General features: G+C 30.8%; 2 protein-coding genes across 3 annotated transcripts; one reads left to right on the top strand and one right to left on the bottom strand.

Annotated features, from left to right (window-relative positions):
* Positions 1-388: 388 nt before the first annotated feature.
* On the top strand, positions 389-14,740 carry LOC122634967 (ubiquitin carboxyl-terminal hydrolase 34). Of its 2 annotated transcripts, none has more exons than XM_043824558.1 (13): positions 389-837; positions 1,258-1,354; positions 1,522-1,849; positions 1,923-2,220; positions 2,307-3,050; positions 3,128-5,110; positions 5,234-9,119; positions 9,264-9,981; positions 10,059-10,249; positions 10,334-10,511; positions 10,675-10,841; positions 10,915-11,585; positions 11,658-14,740. In XM_043824558.1, the coding sequence occupies exons 1-13, from the start codon at positions 795-797 to the stop codon at positions 12,488-12,490; spliced, it is 10,137 nt and encodes a 3,378-aa protein (XP_043680493.1). In that variant the 5' UTR covers positions 389-794; the 3' UTR covers positions 12,491-14,740. The 2 variants fall into 2 exon arrangements, with proteins under 2 accessions (XP_043680493.1, XP_043680492.1); XM_043824557.1 differs by having other exon boundaries at positions 3,128-9,119; positions 11,658-12,125; positions 12,219-14,740.
* Positions 14,741-18,219: 3,479 nt separating this feature from the next.
* LOC122634787 (signal recognition particle 14 kDa protein) lies at positions 18,220-19,116 on the bottom strand. Its single transcript, XM_043824080.1, has 4 exons — positions 18,996-19,116; positions 18,858-18,930; positions 18,431-18,543; positions 18,220-18,347 (listed from the first exon to the last, which is right to left on the bottom strand). The coding sequence occupies exons 1-4, from the start codon at positions 19,017-19,019 to the stop codon at positions 18,231-18,233; spliced, it is 327 nt and encodes a 108-aa protein (XP_043680015.1). The 5' UTR covers positions 19,020-19,116; the 3' UTR covers positions 18,220-18,230.
* Between the last annotated feature and the right edge of the window lie 20 nt (positions 19,117-19,136).

The following is a 19,136-nucleotide window of genomic DNA, read 5'->3' as shown; positions in this document are numbered from 1 at the left end:
AAAAGTAAAATTAAAATATTACTTTTTTTAACCTTTCCAACAAAAATATAGAGTTAATGCATAAAAAAAGATAATTGTTGTATAAGACATATTTCCTGTAGAAGTAGCATTATTACATTGTTGCCAAGAGTTAGTGAAAGCGAGTTTATCAATAAGCATATATTTCCAATTGGAATTATTTGTCTAATTATAAAAATAATATATCAGAGTAGAGTATAAACATAATAATTGTATTAATTGTGTAGTCAATATAATAGATATATTTATAAAATATTATATATACACATATATAATAAAAGTATTTTTATTTTTTTATTATTTTTTTTACTAATATTTCTGCTATTAGTTACTACTAATATAGTAAATAGTTTTGAAATCCACGTTGCATACATAGAACATGGCGACGATCAGCTGTCTTCTGTCATAATGACATTCATATAGATAGAAAATTTGACTATCTAATCGAAATTGTTATTGCTATTAACGAGAAGTATTTTACATATGTGAAAATTACGTTCAATTTAAACAAAAAATTCAATCAATTTGTAATTAAACGAAAGAGAAAGAAAGACATTGAAAAAAAACAAAGCTTTTTACTTGAAGTAAGTTACGAGTGAATGCAGCTGCGACAAGAAAAGCAATATGGAGGCTAACGAATTAATCAACTGTTCAGAATAGTCAGAGAGACAGAGATGTTTAATAATATTATCATTTTTGGCAGTGCATGGTAATGAAATTGAGTAATGAACTTAACGTGATTAAAAAAGCCTTTTCGGGGCTACAGTAAAATAATCATGTGTGATGTGTGCGCTGACTTTCATGATCTTCTGCTCTCTTGTAAGCATAATATACACAAGTCTATTTTATCTTAACCTATTCTATTCCGTTACATACAGTTTATGTATTAACGTAGTTGTATGATTGTAATAGAGAAAACGTATCAGTAGAGTAATATATAGATTACTATTTATATACATATATATAAGTATCGTATTTTGTTTTTTACATATAATTGTTTGTTAAAAACTTTATAACCTGAGATCAATTTTAGTATTTAACAATTTTCTAGAGCATTACAACAACAATATTTATCATATTAATTTAAAAAAACTCAATAATAAAATTAAAATAAAATTATTAAATGATAGAAACAGTTTATGTTGTAAATAATAAATTTTAACTTTTTTAATGATGTTATAAAACATTTTGTACATATATTTTAAATACATATTCATAGAAATAATCTTGTATGTATAGATGATGATCGAACATCAAAAGAGCAAGATGTATTAACTACTTTATGTGTAGCAGATGTGGACACTACTTTGCATTATGTTAACCAATGGGTACAAAGGTATCTGATTTGTTTACAAGATAAAATTTAAATATTACTCATTACATATTATTAGTTATAATAATAAATGTTAAATTAATAATAAATATTATTAGTTATAGATTATTAGTTATAATATGGCTAGATCTTTTGCTTATTAAACAAATTACATTTTTTGCAATTTGTAGACAATGTATGTGTTGTTATCGAGAAATTAAAAACTTTGATCGATTCATAAGACTGACTCAAAGTATTGTTCTCTGTACATTACAACAATTACAAACTATACAACAAGATGGACAGCAGGATAATACAAAAGAGTCGGTCAAAGAAGAAAAAGGCGAGGAAGAGAGCACAAATAAAGGAAATACAAGCGATACAAATCAAACATCTAGTTGGTCTCAACAAGATAGAGAAAAATTATTTCATCTTCTCTCCAAAATTTTTTTACTTAATTTTCCTCTCTATATTGCAATGAAACATGGAGGTGCTATAAATCCATTAGCTCCAGTGAAGGTAATATAACCCATGTAGTATATTCAATGAAATTATTTTGTATATATTTATTTATCTTTATTTATTTATGAAGGATGAAGGAGGTTATTGCGAACCTCATGACCCTGAAGTACCAGCACCTTTGATTCGTGCAGTATCTATATTTTGTCATCAAGGTGGTTTTAATTTAATGTCTGGTTGTTTTGATATGGAGAATACACTGCCTGTTAGCCTTGCACACTCTATGGTTGCAGTAATTTGTAATTTAAAACTTTGGTTGAACTATGGCAGTGTTATTCAACTATTTATACCTCTACGTAGTCGAGTTATGAAGTACATGTGCCGATTAGGAGATAAAGAATTACGCACACCAGCAGTCAGAACTATGGCAGGTAAACATTAAAAATATAACTGAAGTAAAATACTCGTAATTATATAAATGAATCAAATTTGATTTAATATATTTCTGTGTGTTAAGATTTCATGTGGAGTGCAGTTAAAGATCCAATAGATGCAGTATTGCCAAGCTTTGATCGAGATGGATTAGACTTGGCCTTCAAATATTTTACCAGTACAACTTTGACTATGAGATTGGCAGGAGTAGCTCAAATTAATGCTCATATTACTGCATTTAATGAACTTTGTAATAGTGAAACAGTTGCTGAAGTTGAACAAGTAGGCCATGCGCTAGCTGCATGGTTGACTGATAATAATATCATAGCTCATATATTTGGACCAAATTTACATGTAGAAGTTATTAAACAAAGTCATATTGTATTAAGTTTCTTAGCTATGGAAGGTAGAATTACATCTTCAGATATGGATACCATTTGGCAAGCTGCACAGTTGAAACATTGTGGTCGTCCAGTATATGATTTATTGGCACCATTAGTGAAACATTTAGCACCCACACCTGTCCTTCACTTATATTCTTTACTAGGGAAGTTAGAACCTAAGGATCATACAGAGCAAAGTTTGTTTTTAGCATCAGCATTGATAAAATTTATATGGACATCTGGTGGTTCGGGTTATTCAAGAGGTTTAACTATGAAAAACAGAGAAATTTTAAGAGGTTCAAGTGGTGTTGGAGGAAGTAGTAGTAGTGATCCAAGTGGTATGGATGGTAGTAGTCCTGATGAAGATGAAGAGGAACCTAGTCCTACTTTATCCGACGGTCCATCTCCGAGGAAACAAGCAAGAGGAGATAGCAGTGATGGAGAAGGTATATTAATTAATCATTTAATTACTTTCTCAATAATAAAAATATAAATTAAGAGAAGAATTTGCCCTTTTTAATAGGTCCATTTAAAGGTAAAAGTTTAGAAAGCATCCCTGTTGAATCAAATTTAAATGAAGTAGAAGACCCTGTTTCTGAAAAATCCGAATGTACTACCGAACTAACAAAAGACACACCTTCAAATGCATTGCAAGATGATACAAAGGACAAACAAAGCTGTTCTGATGTAGAAGCAGATACAGAAAAGTCAAATACCGAAGAACCAGTAATTCATGAAAAGAAAAAAAGAAAAGTATTACGAAAAAGAAAGAAACCTCAAAAACGATCGATAACAACAATTGAAAAAACATTGGAAGATATTGTTGGTCAAGAAGGTAGCATAAAGTCTAAAGAATTATTGACTAGTAAAAGTAGAACAGAAGATGTATTAGATGGTAGCTTAGAATCTGGTACACTTACCTCATTGGATGAATCAAAAGTCGTTGATACTCTTGATCGAGTCAAACAACAGGCCATGGCTTTAGATCCAACTGATCAACAAGTACCAACAACAGCATCTTTGTTGAGAAGGGCAAACAAAAATAAATATATGTCATTAGTAGGCCATAATGTAGACAGAGCACCTGATTCTGCAGATACATCTCATGATGAAGATGATAGTGATGTAGCAGGAGTACTAGCTGCTGCAGATGGTCCAGGAGCTGTTATATCTGAACTTGCTGGATTAGTTCATGCGAGCGGACCTACTTTCTTACCTTCTGGTTTAGATGAAATGCTTTCAGATGAAGAAGGTTCTTATAGTAGTAGAATATCTAATAAAAGTGAGAAAAATATGGCAGATTTTGATGGCGAAGAAAGTGGTTGCGAAGAAGAATTAGCACAACTGGCAGCACGTCACTTGACAGCTATTCAAATGCAAGCCTATCATCCACATCATTCTCATCCAACTATGACTATTAGAAGATCTGTATGTCGTCCTCCACAAGTGCGAACAGTCCGTCAAGCGGTATCAAGATTGAATTCTCAATTTAATTTGGAGACGGTATGCAAACCAGGAAATACATTATTGTGGGATCTTTTGCAAGATGATAAAATTGGTCAACTGGGAGAAGGATTAGCATTAGAAGCGGAAAAAGCATTGTGTAATTTACTGTGTTTTAATGTTGACCGTTTAATACCAATGAAATTCATTGAAGGTTGCTTAGAAAACTTAGCGACTAATCATTCTGTAGTTGTATCTTTAAGATTATTACCAAAGTTACTTGCAAGCTTTCAACAATTTGGTGCAATGGATGCACATACCATCACGACATGGGCTGATCGTGAACGTGGTATGATGAAACATTTTTTTAATAATTTGAAAACGTGTACTAGTAATGGACCAAAAAGTAGTTTATACTCGCATCAAACGGAAATTCAAGTTAGATTACAATTTTTATCTTCAATTTTTTCACCCTTGGGTTCACCGGATTGTTTTCGCTTAAGTCTTGAACAAGTGGACATATTATGGCAATGTTTATCCCAGGATTCAACGTGTGCTGATGAACTTTTTAGTTGGTTATTAAGTCAAGCAAAATCTACAGAGCAACATGCTCTTGGAATGGATACATTGAAACATTTATGTATGCGTAAACTTCCAAGTTTGCCACCTGAAACTATAAGCATGACAGGTCTTAGTCTTTTCCAACAATTATGCAATTTAGCACGTTTAGCTGCTGCACATTTGGATAGACCTTTAAGAGATGTTGACTCAGTTGGAATGGATTTCCTGTGGAAAATTGCTTTGAAGGCAAAGAGCACAGATGTCAGTATGGCTGCTATTCAATATTTAAATGGTTATTACATATCTAGACAATTGTCTCAGGAAGCTGAATTTGTTTCACAATGTATGATGCATCTTGCTGCAGCTAGTGCAGATTTAGAAATAAATGAAGAAGCTAGTTTACGTTGTATACAAAGAGCACTGCTTTTACTAAGAACACATCTAGAAGTATTCAGGAAACGCTATGCATATCATTTACGTCGTTGGATACTGGAAGGTAGAGGTGCGGGAAGTCACATGGCTATGAGTATGTCAGAAAAAGGACAACATATAAGAATTTTTGTCCAACCTGCTGGAATACCCGAAAAAACAAGGTTTACCCTTTTAAATACTGATTATGTTGCAGATTTGAGAGCAGAAGTTGCTAAGTGGTGGGATGATACACAAAATAATCAAGAAAAAGCAGCTACTTCTACAAATGTGACACAAAATGCTAATTCAGTTTTAGGATCTCTTCTTACTGATGGCCCAATTAGAATGATTACGCAAGGTCAAGAATTAACTATCGACTTTGATGAAAAGACTTTGCAAGAAATGGGTTTTAAAGATGGACAATTAGTCTTTATTTCACCTGGTGCAGGTCGTAATAATACTGGTCGATGTAATAAAAGAGATATGGATTCACCGTCTCTGTTACCTCCACCACCAAGAGAATCATTACCAACTCTTCTTCTATTGCGGCCACAGTACTTTGAACAGCTTTTTACATTGATGAGAACACTTAGTGCTATGAAGGTCACAGTAAAAGGAGGTCAAGAAATTCCACATACAAAAGCTCAGGTTCTTTCTAGAAGAGTCTGGGATACATTAACCTTACTTCCTACTAGTCCGACATTATTGAGAGGCTTTCAAAAATTGGGAGAGACATCTTTACCTGATTTATTGGATCCTGCCAGTCCTCAAAAATTAATGTATTCTTTGTATATAGTAGAATCTTTAAGTAGAAGAGGAACAGAATGTCAGCAATCCTCTGTTTCTTCCGCTTTAAGTTCATCACCTATACATGAAGGTGGTGGTGATGCAGATGATAATCATGATGAGAAAGAAAAGGATATACCATGGTCAACAGTGTTTGTTCAACATGGAGGTTTGCGGCATTTGTTTGATATTTTTATGTCTGAATGTTTGGAACAAGGAGATGGTAGTGAATGGCAACAAGATTGTCTTGCAAGCTTATTAAAGCAATTATGTTATCTTGGTGTTGTCAGAGAAGAGAAGAAACGTAAAGCAGATAAATTATTGATACCTAAACTTAGTGACGCGATGCTTTCTATGATGAATGTTAATACTGTTATGCCGAGAATAACAAGTATTTTGAATGAGGCATCTTTACCACGTGACCCAAATCATTACAAAACAGGTGTGTTTGGTAGATCTCAAGTTATCCATTATACTATGGCATTGTTAGTATGCTGGGTACATAGTGATCCAGTTGTAAAACAAAGCTTATTTTCGTCATCTGAACCTTTTGGAAAAACTTGGCTACGTCGTCTTGTATTGGAAGACCCTGAGCCAGCTGTACGAAGAGAAGTGTGTACTGCTTTCTATAGATTATGCTTAGGAACAACAGGAACGGAAAACGATAATTCTGAACCCTCTGGTCTTATTGTACCAATGCTAAACACATTACTTGAACATCTTGTGATCGCAGAAGCTATGCAACCTTCTCACAGAAAGCCAGATTTACCATTACATTTACATCCTGTTCTTGATGATGGCAAGGAACCATATGGGCCTGCTTGTAGAGATTATTTTTGGCTTGTATGTCGTTTAGTCGATTCTCTTCCACGAGAAGTTATTAAAGATGTCTCAGATGATTTGTCTAATGGGACCATAGACTTAGAAGCTTTGGCAATCAGAGTTATTGATTCTATTATTAACAGAGAACATCTCGAAATGCGACATAACACAGTGGAAGATGATGGTTTGGTTGGTTTATTAAATCTTGCATGTAATATCATGACGCATAATCCACCTTGCAAGCAAGGGAAAATTGGGCAAAATTTATTACATGAAGTATTTGATTTTTTATTTGCATTGCCAAATCCTCGATCAAAACATGTTCCCAAATGTAAAAGTCAAGTTTCTAGATCAGCAGCATTTGATTTATTAGTTGAGCTTGTAAAATCTGCACCAGATAATTATTATATACTTCATGAGAAATTGTTAACTCAACATAGGCCTGGTCCACATTCTCCATATCCATGGGATTACTGGCCACACGAAGATGGACGATCAGATTGTGGATATGTAGGACTTACAAATTTAGGTGCAACATGTTATATGGCTAGTTGTATGCAACATCTTTACATGATGCCTCAAGCACGTATTTCTATCTTAGGAGCTGATTGTAATAGAGCTAATAAACATCAGCTGACATTACGTGAATTACAACGAATGTTTGCATATTTATTGGAATCTGAGAGAAAAGCATACAATCCTAGAAGTTTCTGTCGCGTGTATACTATGAATCATGAACCCTTAAATACGGGAGAACAGAAAGATATGGCAGAGTTTTTTATAGATCTCGTATCTAAGTTAGAAGAAATGACGAGCGATTTGAAAAATTTAGTAAAAACTTTATTTTGTGGAGTAATATCGAATAATGTGGTCTCGCTAGATTGCGAACATGTAAGCCGTACACTTGAGGAATTTTATACAGTTCGTTGTCAAGTAGCTGATATGAGAAATCTCTATGAAAGTTTAGATGAGGTAACTGTCAAAGACACTCTAGAAGGAGATAATATGTACACATGTTCTCAATGTGGCAAAAAAGCAAGAGCAGAGAAGAGAGCATGCTTTAAAAAACTTCCACATATATTATGCTTTAATACAATGAGATATACTTTTAATATGGGCACTATGCTTAAAGAGAAAGTTAACACACATTTTAGTTTTCCTTTAAGATTGGATATGTCCGGATATGTAGAGAAAAAATTGATGCCGCAACATTATCAAGAGGAAAGAAAAGCATCTGCTAATATCAAAGTTGAGAATAAAGAACATACTGCCTTAGATGGCGAAGAAGAAGAAGAAATGGAACATTATCAGTATGATTTAATTGGTGTTACTGTGCATACTGGTACAGCTGATGGAGGACATTATTATAGTTTTATTAGAGATCGTACCTCTCCTAATAAGGACAAATGGTTTTTATTTAATGATGCTGAAGTTAAACCATTTGATCCAAATCAAATTGCAGCAGAATGTTTTGGTGGTGAGATGACCAGTAAAACATATGATTCTGTAACAGATAAATTCATGGATTTCAGTTTTGAGAAGACAAACTCAGCATACATGCTTTTCTATGAGTGGTGTACAGATCCTGGTGATCAGTTGAAAGAAGAAGAAGCTACTGTTTCCAGCCCAACTAGTTTACGATCATCTCTGCTAAGTCATAAGCAAACAAATAAATTACCACCTTTGGAACTAAATAAGGAGTTAGAAGATTGGATATGGCAAGATAATATGCACTTTTTGCAGGACAAAAATATATTTGAGCATACCTACTTTACATTTATGTGGCAAATATGTGGTTACATACCACAAACATTACTTTCTGTTCAACCAGATATTACGGAAATGTCTGCTGAACTTTCAACCTCCTTTTTCATGGAAACATTTATTCATGCTAAAGAAAAACCTACCATGGTTCAATGGGTAGAATTACTTACAAAACAGTTTAATGGTTCACCTGGTGCATGCGCCAGATTTCTTGAAAGAATGGCTAGTAATTCATGGTGGCCTATACAAATATTAGTAAAATGTCCTAATCAAATGGTAAGGCAAATGTTTCAAAGATTATGTATTCATGTCATTCAACGATTACGCGCTACAGAAGCACCTCTCTATCTGCTTTGTGATGAAGAAAACGATTTAACTACTGTTGGCACTCGATCGTGCGTTACAAGATTCGTTAGAATGCTTTTATCTTTGATGGAACATGCTAAGCAACATTTAAAACATCTTACAGAATACTTTAGTTTCTTATACGAGTTTAGTAAAATGGGAGAAGAGGAGACATTATTCCTTATACGAGTACAGGCTATTTCTACGATGGTAAACTTTTATCTAGGTCATAAAACACATGAGTTCGTTGACGCAGTTAGCGAAGAAGAAGAAGAAGAAGAAATTGTAACAGTACCAACAGATAAATTGAGACCAGCTTCGCTAGATAAGATGATTACGCTAATAGCAACATTAGTTGAACGTAGTAGAGGACCGGATCATAGGTAGGAATGGATCTGTACATGAAAGAAAAATCATTTTAAATTTAATTTTTAATGATTTTAAAATTAAATTTCATTTAATATTCATCTATATATATCTGTGTTCATACAATCGCGAATGTTTAGAAATATTTTACAATTTTGCAGATTAACTTTATCGCCAACAGATCTAAGTGCAGTAGCAGGAGGTAAAGGATTTCCATTTTTATATCAGCAAACACGAGATGTCATTAATTTGAATCAAACAAGAAATTTAATTCAATCTTTGTGTCGATGGAATGATAGATTGGCTATACATATTGTGACAATGATTTTTCAAGCAATAACGAAACATACAGATGTTTGTCAACCGTTTTTCAAACTTTTGACTCTGCTTACCGAAAGTTCAGGTCCTAGTGGATTACCCTGTATGACACAATTAATTCTGGGTAGAGTATGGGAAGCAGCTAGAGTTGCACCTCATGGAGCTCTTGAATGGTTGGCTCTTGCTGTTACCAGAAGCAAACTTGCACATGCATGGGTTCTACAAGGATTAGACACTTGGTTGCAACATTTTCTTCTTGAACATTCAAACCAAAGAGTTCGTTCTGCTGCTGCTTTCCTTTTAGTATCACTCGTACCTTCAACTCATTTTAGACAAGGATATCGCAGTGCTCATCGATTGGGATTAGGATGTAACACTTCTAGAGAACTTCAATTATCTCCAGAAGCTACATTAATATTGCACCAAATTTATACTGCACTTTTAAGATTATTGCAACCCGCAAGACATTATATTGATTTACAAACTCATGGTACAATGAAACTCACTGCCTATTTTGCATTGCTTACATATTGTGTTGTTTCTAAAACAGAGAAATTAATGGTATGTATTTCATATACGAAATTGTTTCAAATAATTTAAAAATAAAACTAATAATTATTTAAAATTATACATTTCAGTTTGGGCAATATTTAAATGATTTATGGACATTATTTCATCCAAAGCTTTCGGAACCAAGCATTCCAGTACATCATAATAAGCAAGCTGTATTATTATTTTGGTATCATGTTTGTTCTGATTGTCCTGAAAATGTAGCCATGATACTTCATAATCCACATATAACCAAAAATATTGCATTTAATTATATACTGTAAGTTGTTCATTTATATATAATAATACCAACTAACTTGCATATATGCCAAAAGTAAATTAATTTTATTTATTTTTCTAATAGTGCCGATCACGAAGATCAAGATGTTGTATTATTCAACCGAGTAATGTTACCTGCTTATTACGGATTATTACGAGTTTGTTGTCAGCAATCACGAACATTTACGAGACAATTAGCTGCGCATCAAAATATACAATGGGCTTTTAAAAATATCACACCGCATCCTACCCAATATTCTACTGTAAGTTTTCATAGATAATTATCATATAGTGCGTAATTGTCATGTGCGCGCGCGCGCGCGTGCGTATTAATCATTATTAATATTTCATTATAAAAGAAAAGATTTTTCTAATATATATCATATATGGTTGATATTTATATTTAAAGATGATTTTTTGATCTAGGCGGTAGATGAATTATTCAAATTGATGCAACTACTAGTTGCCAGGCATCCAGATCAAACAGAACAAGAAGAAGCTGAAATTGCATCATTTAGAAGAGGTACACTATCTTCGTACTTACAAGGGCTGGATGGTCGTTCCTGTTGGGCTACATTAATTTCTGCATTTCGGTATGTTATTCTCTGATACAATTTTCTTATTGTGGAATAATGCATAATAGGATTATATATTTGTTTTTATCAGGATTCTTATAGAATCGGATGATGATCGTTTGTATGTTGTATACAATGGAGGTTTAAGTATGGCTCTTGAAGCTTTTCACATGTTACATATAATGTACCATGAAGCAACTGCATGCCACGTGGCTGGTGACTTAGCTGAATTAATAGCTATTATTGTAGAATTAGTAAGATGTATTCGTACAGCAAGGGATGGACCTGATGCAAGAAATATCCTTGCCAATTGCAAGGAGTGGCCAGATGTATTAAGAAAATTGGCAACATTATTAAATACGTATAATCCACCAGATATGCGAAATTTGGCAATCGATCTTCTAAAAGAACTCGTTATGCTTGTTCCTGCAGATGCTATACTTGTTTTAGCACCATTATTATCTCATTGTCATGCAGCTCTTCAAGAGTCTCATGCAGCTGTTCCACCTGGTCCTTATCTTCCAAGGAGATCTACTCCACCAGGAAAAATGCCTACAAGACCTGCTAGACCAATGGTGCAAATGGCAGTACCACATTCTCAACTTGAAGCATCTAGAGGAGTAGATCCAGAATATGATAGCGCCTTGCTTGAATTTTATTTACCATATCATGAGTTGATCGATGTTATGTGCAGACTTGCAATCAATAATGATTGCATGACAGAAACATTGGTTAACTTAAGCGCTATGTTAGGATTTGAAGGTAATCATAATATTTAATATCTAATTCTGTATGGAATTAATCGTAGATTTCATCACCAATTTCATATTCCAGGTGTTCCCTTACATTTGGCATTATTTCCAAGATTATGGTTGGATGTCCATGCTGCCACACATATAGATAGAAAGCATATAGCATCTCTCCTTTGTTCTTCCTATACAGTGGATTACGTAGATGCTGTTCTATTAGATGAAAGATCTTCATTAGGAGTACCTGCAATACATGCTTTCTTAAAAACTTTCTTCCCTAAACTCGCCAATCATGTATTAACTGAGCAAACCTGCCTACTTATTGATAACTTAGTTAGTTCTATGACAGCAATGGTGGAAGCTGTTGATATTCAAGCATCTGCTCATAGACTAACTGGTGATTTACGAGCTTTAGCTCTTGTTTATAGTAGCAGTACAAGACTGAAACCACCTACTAGCTTACAATCAGCTTTAGAAACTTTATTATCGCGTACTCGAACGATAAAAGTCAAAGAATCTAATCAACAGGAAATAGAAGCCCCTTCAAAAAAACGTAAGTTTAATATTAGCGATGACAATGACCAAACTAAAAAGGATCTACATCAGATTACAGAAATTGACGAACAGAAAACTGTTTCTAATATAGATATTGAAGATAAAAACATTGTAGAACAAAATGATACATCTCCTGATTCTATAGATGAAAAAACTAGTTCACGACATAAGGATAATGCTCAAATGGAAACTATTTCTACCAATGCCGGTTCAATATCTACAAATTTAATTACCACCGTGACATCTAATAGCTGTACAAATCAGTTGCGATGTTCTTTAACTAACATGTCGCGGCTTGAAATGTTGGAGAAGACCATTGTGGATTTACAAATGATCGTGCAATTACAACCGAAAAATAATTAGAGAGTTGCATGTTTCCGAACGATGCTTTTTATGACAACGTACAATATAGAGGACTGACTTCGCACATAAACGTGTGATTATTTGTGAAAATAAAATAAAAGTTCAGTTATATATCTCTTGCAACTAAGTGAAAGATTCTTAGTGCATCTGTATTTTGTAAGAAAAAAGATACGTGCATACATATATTTATATGTACGCGTGCGTGTGTGTATCAATCACAATTTACTTCTTGACTGAATAACAATCATCTGCCGACAAAACGTTCGTTAATGCTGTGAGATTAAATATCTCTTAGCAAAATGTATACTTTTTAACACGTAACAATGTAAACCGCCCAGTATTCAGGAATGAAAAGTGCAAGAAATCTTGTGACACTGTTGCAAAAGCTTTTAGGTCTACAATTGTCTTGCATTTCTACACTTCATCTCAAATTGGAAAAGGAAGACAGGGTTTTTTAACTTGTGAAAATAATGGAGTAGCAGTGTCCTTTTGCTTAACCTGGAAACTGTGTGTTTTTTAATATCTTTCATCTCTAAAAGATTTTCACAAAATTTTTTCATTTCATTATTGTAAGATAATATGCGCCATGTCTTTTCGTGGCTCTTTAAAAGTGTGTAACTAAATATCTAAGTTATTAAATAAGTACTACCTGACACATGTCGATGTGGATCTCCTAAATGTCTAAAATCTAACTTAATTATTTCATTTAACCATATAATTGATGTAAAGAGAAATATTCGATATAGTTTCTTTTTGTTTGTATTGTAAAATGTGTCGGTTGTATTATAAAGCAATGCATCTTTCTCTCTCTTGTGTGTCTGTAAAAAGTATTCGATTAATAAGAATGATTCTGGAAAGTATGGAACATGTAACAAAACTGCGCAATACAAAATATAAGACATGCTGTGAGTTTGTATATTTGTTTAAGTTGATGATCACAAACTCGTAACTAAATTTACTAAGATATTACGTTTTTCTTCTCATAAAATACATATTGATCAAGCCATGGAAGCATTATAACTTAAAGATTTTTTTCAAATAGTTCTATTTCTTCATACCTTTTCTTTCTTTTTCTTTTCTTTTTTTGCAAAAAATCTTATTAACATATATAATATCATTTCAAACTATTTCTTGTACATAGTATAAAATCTTATTATACTTTACATGTTTTTTACATTATATAAGCTTTCACATGTAATTATAACAAATACATTTAAAAAAGCTGTAATATTCATGAAATCTTGAATTGCTCTCTTTCTTAATAATAAAATAAAAATATCTCACGCATCATAAATGAACAGTTGTGATAATTCCTAAAATGCAACTTATGCAATATATCTATTTTTTATTTCAAATCTATCAGTTTGTAAAGAATTTATAACAAAAAAAGAAATTTTGGTGTATATTGATATTAAATATTTAAATATAAGTCTGTATAACTATTACACATCAAATTCAAATTAATTTAATTTGATAAAATTTATAGAATAATATTGATAATACAGTAAAATTGCAAAGAATCTTCTAATTTCTTTAGTTTATTTCATGAATTTGTTAGTTGAAGCATTTTTTAAAAAATACTTCAAGTATAAAAGTGTCAACATTTCAAAAAAAACATATTTATATATTTACATGTAGATCATGGCTTATCATAAATCTTCTACATTCTTACATTCAACATATTTGTGATAGAAAATAATGTGATGAGGATTGAACTAAGTATGTTCTTAGCTTCTGATAAGTTAAAGAATTTATAACATGTATTATCCCAATAGCCACGCACACATATTTCAAATACTTTTAAATATTCTATTAAACAAAAAAGGTGTCATTTTATAAAAAATCATACACATCACATAATAATTATCGATAAGAATTAAAAACAAAATAATTGAATGTAACTTATATGCGAACATAAATAAAAAAACATTTACATCTTATTTTTATTATCGAAGTTGCATAAATAACATATCTATGTTGTGACATATATTTCAAATATCTACATATACAAATTGGAGTGTCGAACTATCGTAATCAATCGCTTAAGCTGTAGAATTATTTGTTTAGAAAGCTGATTGAGACTGTATAAATATCTGAGACACATTTTACATAATTTTATCGATCTTCATAAAAACATTAGAACTCATCTTGTATTATTAAATTTATATCTTACTAAAATGTTTGTGTATTTATCATCATTAAGGTGTATAGAGTTTCTGAGCAAAAATAAATAAAGTCTTTTCATTTTAACATGCTTACTATCATAAACTTATAATCCTCTTAGAATTATAATAATCACCTTTTATCTTATTATTACTAAATTGTACAAAACAATTTATATACATTTCAAAAAATAAAAGTAAAGAGAAATTTAAAGAATTTTTTTCTTTTTATTACATAATTTGTTATATTGGATATATGAACAAAAATATATAATAATAAGAGATTTAATTCTACTCTATTTTTTTAATATAATTTTACGATCAAATCAAAGTAACGTGTATTATCAATATTTATTCTTCATACTTGCATATAGTTTTTATATTGAATATAAATACTTATATACTATTGTGTACTTTTGTCCAAATTGTCAGACTACTATATTGACATTTTCTTGTATGTATTATCTTTCTTTCTTTCTTTTTTTTTAACCTTTTCTCAAACAACACTATATTCAAATTATATTTTCTATTAAACTTATTCAATTCTTAAGGCTGTTTATCATTTTCTGCTCAAAGCGTGCGTGACTTTAGCGACAGGTATGGACAAAATATGAACTACGAATACGAGTGGGGAACGCTATCCCCGCCATACGTCCATTGTATCGATGTACAAACTTGTGATTATTCCCCTCTCCGCGTACATAACAACTGGTTTTGTAGGTAGAGTAAATAGTGTTAGTAAACTGTAAACTCATACTTTTCAGCCTCTTATATATATATATTTTCTTGATAGTCCCATGCATTTAACAGTGATCCGTGCTAGATACGACGTCGATACGCATTTGTTTCACGATAAATGCATAGAAAATAATAAATACAATATAATTAACACATATAAGAACTAATGTATAAATTTGCGACAAAAATAAGATTTCGTCCGATGTTTTCTTAAATATAATTATTGAATACTTATATTATTTTAATGCAAATTAAAACATGAGTTTATTTCCATACTACCTATGAGGTAGAACTCCCAGCACTTTTTTTCTTTTACGAGTTTCCCCTGTATGACTAGTTCACTCTATATTACTACTGATAACAATAATAATATAATATAATATAATATAATAATAATAATAATAATGTACTTAAATATAATTTATATATATTTAAACAATATGAAAATGAATACATTACGATTCTAAGATAAGATAAAGAGAAATGAAACGCACGAAAACAAAAAAAAATGTTTCATACTTGTCACCATAGGTCATTTGTATAAGACGTATTTATCGATAGGCGATCATGTTTCTAGTTATTAAGTTATTAAATTATAAAAAATATAACGATTTGTTTAGAATTCGTACGATAAACCATGACAAAATAACACATTTTTCCTTCTTTTGTTATCATAAATTACCATCATCATGCGTCATGATGTACATATTATAAATATAATCTTCTATTTGTTCTTATTACTATATTATTATATTACATACTATTGTTATTATAATAATAATAGTAGTAATAGCAATAATACGAAGTGAACTCCTACAAAGGAAAGCATAACAAAATAGCGCTAATAGAAAAATCTCGTAGGTAATGTGAAGATGAACTCGTGTTTTGATCTTTATTAAAAATAATATATAATATATATATTCACTAATTATTAATTTTGAAAAAATAATCGACAAATGTGTATACTTTGTATGCATTTGTCATCAAACAAAATTATACTGTTGCTGTATTCTATCTAGCATAGATCATTGCATTTACGTTAATCATCAGTAGAGGAAATAAATATAAGAGATTGAATAATAACACCTTACTATATTATCAAGTAAGGAAAAAAAAATTAATTAGTTCATTATTTTTGTTTACATCGATACAATAAAAAAAAAAAAAAAATCAATCTTTTAGCCTCGATTTCTGAATTACGAATTTAGATTAGAATTACTAATGTGCTACACATTACTTATAGAATGCCTATCTTTTTAGTCTATAAAATCTTAAACTACAATTTTGAACTACAAATTGTTCAAAAAGTGAAAAATATTAAGAAAATTCAGATCCATTGACATGAACGATTAGACATGTATTTTCTTATTTTTATCATAGTTTGTCCAAAGCTCATTAAAATGATCGAGTGAGTTACTGAAGTTTCTAAATGCGAGCGTCGTAAAACGCATTCTTTACGTTTGGAAACGTTTACAAAATCTGATATTGCTATTTACACACACGATATTACTAAGCAGCAATCTAAACTTTACGGGCATATATATGCAAGTGTGATATGAAAATCAGTAGTGGGGGTACAAGCTTCTTCTTTGTTGCAAATTTCGAGAGGCGCCACAGTACTAAACTTTTTTTGCGAAAAATATCGAAAACATCGTTTACGCCAGCGATATTAATAGATGTCATTTTTAACCGATTTTGATGAACAAGGTCTTATTTTAAAAACGAAGGTTTAATCCACCGATCCTACTTTTCGAGTTTTTGGAAAAGTTTTATATTTTTGAATAAACTCTTCTTGAATTATTATATCTTATTTTTGAAAAAATACAATTTGTTAACACGATTTTTTTCCAAGAAAATGAAGCTTTTTTAAAAATTTGGAAAGGAGGACCGGTGGATTAAACCTTCGTTTTTAAAAGGAGACCTTGTATATCAAAATCGGTTAAAAACTACATCTGTTCTTATCGCTGGCATAAACTATTATAAAGCCAAGAGTGACTGACTTAAATAAACTTTAAATCAAAGTCCTTTTTATCTTAGTCTCTCATCACATCTTATTTATCATTTTCTTCTCCATATCATCACATATATTCAACTGTTCAACATTCACCCATAACATCACAGTCTTTAGCATCTCTTTTTTATATATTAATATAAAATTTATTTTGTTATTAAAGAAATCTATAATTACAATGAAAAGATTAATAACTAATATAAAATTCAATTTACAGTATTCGTATAATCTTTTATTTTACTTTAATGTTCTATTATATACAAATTTCTGCAAATTTGTTTAATTTATTGAAATACTTTCTAAGCATAAATATGTGTGCAATCATTATTAAAAATATCAATTAAATCATATCATACTGTCATGGCTATATAATTTTTTATCCTTTCACAGATATTAAGTTTGATCATTATTCGTGGTCATTGGTTAAATCTAATCTAGATTGAAGTTCTGTAAGAAAAAACACTATCTTTCAATTTTTTCAATTGGAATGATATGATTAATTGAAAAATTAACGACTGAAAGATTGATTCAAATCAATTATAAATTTGAATGATAACCAATAATGCCATCAGAATCAAATACTTTCAATTTCACAAATATCCAAACATATCTGCGCATATTTATGGTAATAACCTCTTTATGAATTAATTTATTCAGCTATAAGTTATTCATTAATAATTTATTGCAACTATTTACATAAAACGTATTTTATTTCTTATTTATCTTAATATTGCCTATACATTTAAAAAAATCTTGTGTGTATATATATATATAATGTTAGGAAAATTGTAATAACAGTAAATAAACGTGGTCTTTTCAATTTATTATTTTAATGAACTTTAGGTTTTGCTGATTTTACTTTTTTTAACTTTTTCAGGCCATTTATATTTGTTTTTAAAAGATTCCAATATGCCTGCTGGAACTTATTAACGTCTTTGGAATGTATCTAAAATCCAAGAAAGTTAACAGTTTTCTTTACAGAGATTAAATTCATGATCTATATTTATATAATTTTAGAATTATACATACAATGGTTGAAATTTTTTTGCTGCGGAAGGTAGCTCGCACAAGACAAAGAAATTCACTTGGTGTTGATAATGGTGGTCTGCCCTTTCTAGGTACAGGTTTATTGTGTCCATTAACTATGATACAAAAATTATCAATTAAACAAGATGTATTTTGACATTATTTATGATATATAAGATGTTATATATGTAATAAATATTTTATATATACACACAAAAAGTTTTTACAAATAAATCTTTATTAAATTTCTAACTATATCATTTCATTTTTATTAACATTGATTTTAAAATATTATCTACATGTAAAAAGTTATTTAAATGATGATTAAACCAATCAAAAACAATTTCTTTGAAAGATAGTAATTATAGTGAAGAAAAGTAGATTATATTATTAAGAGAAATAAAATAAATTTACCTTTAAAAATACTTACACCTTTTAATAGTGAGCATTACAGACCCAGATAACCTTGATTTATCAAACAACCTTGTGAGCTCCACTAAGAACTGAAACATTATATTTACTTTTCTAATATTTATAACAAATAATTTAGATTTATTTAAGAAATTACCGCGTCATTTTCCAAAAAAACCATTTTGATTGTACAACCATATGCCTGTAGAATATGTCAAACCAGAGTTATTATCTATAGGTTATAATCTGTGTCATTTACAGACCTATACTTTACAGATTTCTATACAGACCTACTGCA

The sequence above is a fragment of the Vespula pensylvanica genome, chromosome 16, assembly GCF_014466175.1.
Source record: "Vespula pensylvanica isolate Volc-1 chromosome 16, ASM1446617v1, whole genome shotgun sequence".
NCBI classification, from domain to species: Eukaryota; Metazoa; Arthropoda; class Insecta; order Hymenoptera; family Vespidae; genus Vespula; species Vespula pensylvanica.
This window is presented reverse-complemented; position numbering and strand designations above follow the sequence as displayed.

Bases quoted from the DNA above. Each gene is read 5' to 3' on its own strand.
- LOC122634967 (XM_043824557.1), top strand. From the start codon at position 795: ATGTGTGATGTGTGCGCTGACTTTCATGATCTTCTGCTCTCTT. The intron at 838-1,257 runs GTAAGCATAATA...TTGTATGTATAG, and splicing joins TCATGATCTTCTGCTCTCTT to ATGATGATCGAACATCAAAA. The intron at 10,512-10,674 runs GTAAGTTTTCAT...TTTTTGATCTAG, and splicing joins ATCCTACCCAATATTCTACT to GCGGTAGATGAATTATTCAA.
- LOC122634787 (XM_043824080.1), bottom strand. From the start codon at position 19,019: ATGGTTTTTTTGGAAAATGACGCG. The intron at 18,544-18,857 runs GTAAGTATTTTT...TTTGTATCATAG, and splicing joins AATGCTCACTATTAAAAGGT to TTAATGGACACAATAAACCT. The intron at 18,348-18,430 runs GTATGTATAATT...CTTGGATTTTAG, and splicing joins GCAAAAAAATTTCAACCATT to ATACATTCCAAAGACGTTAA.